Genomic DNA, 6,000 nt, shown 5'->3' with positions numbered 1-6,000 from the left:
AATGTGCCACTGGGTCCCAGATTTTTTTTCTACTGCGCACACCCACCACACAGACCCATTCTCTCACATCTAGGCCTACCAGCCTTTTCCCGTGAGATTTGAAAGCGCTAGAATTTATGCGTGCAAGTACATCAAAAACCCTGGTGCATAAGCCGTACTAGTATGGCCGAAACCCTGAAAGGTTTAATGTCATCTTTACATCATTTATAACATTTTTAGTATACAGTAGACCGTCATTTAGCACGGTAGTTACATTCCTGAAAATGCCGTGTTAGGTAAAATCATGTTAGATGAACTGAAGAACTTATGGGAAAAATAGGGTTACATTCCTGGGAGCCCCCAGAAAGCCAAACAACTTTTTTTTAGGCTCCCACATCTTACAAAAATAAAAGTGAATATGCAGTTTTAGTTCATTGTTGTGATGTATTATGTTGTTTTTACTGCTTAAGACTACAAATATAACAGAAATAATAGTATTTCTTACCTTAAATTGTGGGTGCTGGTGTTTGTGGATGATTGTGAAGAGAGTGAAGAATTATGTGATGACCCTACTGGGCTGAGATGGATGGTAGATGTTCTGGTACTGAAGCAGTAAGTCAGTCAAGTCATTCAGTTAGTCAAGTCATTCAGTAAGTCAGTCAAGTCACTAAGTCAGTCAGTCAAGTCACTAAGTCAGTCAGTCAAGTCACTAAGTCAGTCAAGTCATTCAGTAAGTCAGACAACTCGCTCAGTAAGTCAGTCAAGTCATTCAGTCAGTCAGTCATTCAGTAAGTCAGTCACACAAACTAATGTTTACCTCTTTCTGTGTACAAAGTAACACTTCATTACAGCTACAGGTTATCTCTTGTCTAATATCTTTGTTTCTTTGTTAATTCAAAGACTTAAGTCCTTACACCTCTTCTTGCCACTTTCAGCAACACTGGTATGGCTACTGGGTGTCATGATTTGTTGGCAGATACAAGATATAGTAATTAAAATATCATAACACAATTCACAAACACAGCTGCCTTGTAGCAGAGAAAGACTGGACTGGACACGTATGAATTACAGATGCTGGGATGGTGGGGTGGTGTTGGGGAGTGGTGGGGATGGCGGGAGGGTTCCCCGGCTGCTTCACAACAAGGCGGCTGCTTGAGCAAAAGAGATTTTTTTTTCTTCTTCCAACAAACTGAACTGTGTTAAATTAATTATACAGCATGTTAAATAAAATTGTGCCGCAATTCTTCAATCATGCAATACCCAAATCGTGCCAAATAAACTCGTGCTAAATGACGGTCTACTGTATTTTTAAATGTTTACACAGTATTGTACTGTATATTGTAATAAACAGAATAGAGGAAATCACCTCTAATATACTACATTATTTAGGTGTGCATACTGGTCAGAGAGCCCATCATAAGTCCGAGTCATCAGTAAACACGTCGCTAAGTGAGGAGAGGCTGTATATACACAGTGGACTCCCACCTTACGCTATTAATCCGTTTCTGAGAGCTCATCGTAAGCCGAAATTATCGTTAGCCGAATTAATTTTCCCCGTAATAAATAATGGAAATCAAATTAATCCATTCTTGACACCCCAAAGTATGAAAAAAAAAAATTTTTACCACATGAAATATTAATTTTAATACACACAAACTGAAGAAGGCATACACAGTTATTACTCTACTAAGAATAGAATACATGACACTTACCTTTATTGAAGATCTGGTGATGATTGATGGGATGGGAGAGGGAAGAGTGTGGAAGTTATTGTTTAGAAGGGGAATCCCCCTCCATTAGGACTTGAGGTAGCAAGTCCTTTTCTAGGGTTACTTCCCTTCTTCATAATGCCACTAGGACCAGCTTGAGAGTCACTGGACCTCTGTCGCACAACAAATCTGTCCATAGAGCTCTGTATTTCCCGTTCCTTTAAGACTTTCCTAAAATGGGCCATAACATTGTCATTGTACAGGTTGCCAACACGGCTTGCAGTAGCTGTGTCAGGGTGATTTTCATCCGTAAAGGTTTGCAGTTCAACCCACTTTGCACACATTTCCTTAATCTCTTTTTTCAGTTTCATACTAATTCTTGCCCTTTTTACCACAGGGATGGCACTAGAAGCTTTCTTGGGGTCCATGGTGACTTATTTTGCAGTTACAAGCACTAAAAACACTGGGATAATGTGAAATGTACCGAATGTATGTGTAGATGCGACTGCACTGGCTGGCTTGTAAACACTGGCGCTGAGGCCACATGTGGGATGTGTCCCGGACGAATCACGTAAGGTGAGTTTTTTATCGAGAGGCGAGGCAAAATTTTTGCGTTCAAATGCTTCGTATGGCAGATTTAACATAACGCGATGCGTTCATAGGGCAGGGGTCCACTGTATATTTACAGTGGAACCCCGAGTTTCGTATGCCGAGTATCGTATGCTTCAAATTTAGACCGCTTTTTTCGGCTCACTTTTGTACTGAGTTTCGTATTGTGCCCCATGTACCAGACCTGTTCACCTGCCTGTGTCCTCTGCGCAGGTGTCATGAGCCAGTCTGGCTTTGTTTATGCTTCAGCAAACACTAACTTGCACGCTCATCCAAACATTTCACAATTAATTCATTGTGTTTGGTGCTTGTTTATTAAGTGCAACAGTGAAATAAGTTACCATGGGCCCAAAGAAACTTTCTAGTGGCATCCCTGTGGTAAAGAGAGTGAGAAACACCATAGAAGTGAAGAAGGAGAAGGTACAAAAATACTAGAGTGCTGTGTGATTTGTGGAGCTTGCCAGGATATATGGCAAAAGCAAATCAACAATCGCTTCTGTCCTGCCTGTTGTGGAAGGTATTGTGGCATTGGGGAAGTCCATGGGGTTGGAGGTGAGTGGGGAGGATGTGGAAGAGTTGGTGGACGACCACAGGGAAGAGCTAACCACTGAAGAGCTGCAAGAGCTTCATCTGGAACAGCATCAGACCACAGCTGAGGAACTTGCTTCAGAGGAGGAGGAAGAGGGAGTGGAGGAGGTGCCTTCTTCACAGATTAACCCTTAAACTGTCCAAACGTAGATCTTGTTCGCTCATGTAGTGCTCCGAAAGTATATTTACATTTTTTTGACATGCTTTCTTATGGAGAAAATCAAAGATGGAGCGCTACACATGAAAACGCATATCTATCTTTGGACAGTTGAAGGGTTAAGGAGATTTGTGCAATGTGGAATAGGGTGCAGGCATTTGCTGAAAAATATCACCCTGACCAAGCTGAAACAAGCCATCTCTGCAACAAGTTCAGTGACAGAACCATGTCCCATTTTAGAGGTGCCAGAGACAGAGGACTGTGGACAGTTATTTTATGAGACAGAGGTCCAGTGACTCTCAATCTGGTCATAGTGGCATTAAAAGACAAAGAAGGGAAGTAACCCCAGATAAGGACTTGTTACCTAAAGTCTTTATGGGAGGGGATTCCTCGTCCAAACACTAAGCCCTCCCTCACGCCTCCTCCCTATCTTCCAGATGCCATCAACAGTCTTCAATAAAGGTAAGTAAAAATGTTATTTTAAATGTTTATTTTTCTTTTACTAATTTAAGTACTATTTATGTTTGTTGTGTGTATGTAAAACTATAATTAATCTTTAAAATGTATTTTTTGGTAATATTTTTGGGTGTCTGGAATGGATTAATTGGATTTACATTATTTCATATGGTAATTATTGCTTCGACTTCAGTATACTAGCTCCTGGAACGGATTAAGTACGAAACTCAAGGTACCACTGTAATTATATTCTGGCAAAACAGCAATGGAGTGAGTGATGAAAGCATTTCTTCTTTTTTGGGTTACCCTGTCTTGGTGGAAAACGACAGATGTGTTAAAAAAATTTAGTGTTTGATTTTTTAAACTGGTAAACTTGCATAAAAAATCTTGAAGCTTTGTGTGACTGGCAAAAAAAAAAAAAAAAACAGTTATAGTTTAAGAAATCCTACTTAATAATCCATGTCTAGTTTTTAGGTAGTCGTTAAGCATTAGGATTAGTTTGCCCAAAACGAACCACATGCTAGTAACTTTATTTTGTACCAAACAGTGTTGTAGATGAATGGTTCAGAGAACTGACACGTTGATAAATTAGACACATGTGCAACACTTGGGTATCTTTAATGAGGAAACATTGTGCCACACAATGGCTTCATCAGTCCATACAAAGGAGAATCTTGAAGAACAGGAGGAGTATGAGGTAATCAGTCCCTCAACCTTGAGTCGATGTGGTCAGTCCATCAATCTTGAAAAGAATACAGCATATGTGCGAAGAAGTGGCTTATATATTGTAGGCAGATGATGAGGTGCAGCAGTCGTAGGTGGTAACACATTTGTCCAATGTGGAAGTAGATTGTGCCCAAGGATTAGGCAAGTGAAGAATTCCCAAGTATTAAGATCCCAAGAAGTTGCAGTGTCTGACAGGATTGTAGATGAATGGTTCAGAGAACCGACAAGTTGATAAGTTAGACACATGTGCAACACTAGGGTATCTTACATGAGGAAACGTTTCGCCACACAGTGGCTTCATCAGTCCATACAAAGGGATTGTGGGATCTTAATAATTGGGAATTCTTCACTTGCCTAACCCTTGGGCATGACCTACTTCCACACTGGACAAATGTTACCACCTACGACTGCTGCACCTCATCATCTGCCTACAATATATAAGTCACTTCTTTGCACATATGCTGTATTCTTTTCAAGATTGATGGACTGATTACATCGACTCAAGGCTGAGGGACTGATTACCTCATACTACTCCTGTTCTTCAAGATTCTCCTTTGTATGGACTGTTGAAGCCACTGTGTGGTGCAATGTTTCCTCATTAAAGATACCCAAGTGTTGCACATGTGTCTCATTTATTGTACCAAACAGTATTTTATTACATGTAAATTTATCTGTATGCTGTGTAAAAGAAATAAAGTAATTTGAATTTGAGAAGTGATAGTTTAAAAATATGCTTAGTCTTTATTGTAACTGTTTACAGCTAACTGGTTGGGACCACCAGTCACTTTCTTCTTCAGTGACTTCTGACGACTTTGTTCAGTATCGAGGTGGTACTGTTAAAGGAGTGAATCAGGTGAGTACAACCTTCATATTTTTATGTTTACAATACAGTACGTTGTTTACCAACTAGTTACACTGTGGCTGCCAGAATTGTATATGTTCCCAGAGCATTGCAGTGGTTTCTTCCTTTACCCTGCTTGCTGTTTAGTAGATTTAATTCCCCTTATACCGTATCCCTTATGTTTCCTCAGTTCTAAAACTTGTCTTCTCTTTTAAATCCATTTCCTCTCTTCTCTTTGAGTTATGCTGTTTATTTTTGGACTGATAACATATTTTCTTGAATTCAGTCCTTGGAGAAAAATAAAAAAAAATGTCATGTCACTGGTATTTCTGTTTTTCTTTTTTTATATTATAATTTGCCAGATGTTGCAATACATTCATGAATAAATACATTTTTAAAACAGCCATTTTTCCACTAAGCAGTGTGGCACTAATAAGAAAAACCACGTTCACTCCAGCTGCCTTAATAAAAGTGCATTGACATCATGGTGAAAAATGACATCCCAAGTCATGACATCCCATTCATCTTTCACAATGCAGTCACTGTACAAATATGATATACTGTAAAAGAGTTAAGAATTTGTGCGTCACAAAGTTCACAAGACACAAGAAACACAACCTTTGCTAAATACTGTATTATTATTATTGTGTTATAATTAGGGGAAGCACTAAACCCAAATGGGTTTTATAGGCAGTCAGGGTCAGTCGATGAAAGGGATGGATAGCTCCACTCCCTTGTATCTATAGCCCCCCTCACTGGCTACGAATACCCCTTGCTTAAGGAGGACCGAACACTCTCCTGAATATTAGGAATTAATTCACAGGTGCTAACATACTGTGGTTTATGAAACTTGTATACTAAGGTTGCTAACACTATGACAGTGAGCTGTACCAACATACTGAGCTTTATGAAACTTGTATACTAAGGTTGCTAAC

At 39.5% G+C, this 6,000-nt stretch overlaps 1 protein-coding gene across 2 annotated transcripts in view; it reads left to right on the top strand.

Moving 5' to 3' along the window:
• Positions 1-6,000, top strand: part of LOC128687293 (longitudinals lacking protein, isoforms H/M/V) — a 125,243-nt gene that overhangs the window by 51,107 nt on the left and 68,136 nt on the right. For both annotated transcript variants that reach the window (XM_070098433.1, XM_070098434.1), the window contains exon 5: positions 4,985-5,077. In XM_070098433.1, coding sequence (XP_069954534.1) covers positions 4,985-5,077 — 93 coding nt within the window. The remainder of the gene's footprint in view (positions 1-4,984; positions 5,078-6,000) is intronic.

This window comes from Cherax quadricarinatus, chromosome 62 (genome assembly GCF_038502225.1).
Source record: "Cherax quadricarinatus isolate ZL_2023a chromosome 62, ASM3850222v1, whole genome shotgun sequence".
NCBI classification, from domain to species: domain Eukaryota; kingdom Metazoa; phylum Arthropoda; class Malacostraca; order Decapoda; family Parastacidae; genus Cherax; species Cherax quadricarinatus.
This window is presented reverse-complemented; position numbering and strand designations above follow the sequence as displayed.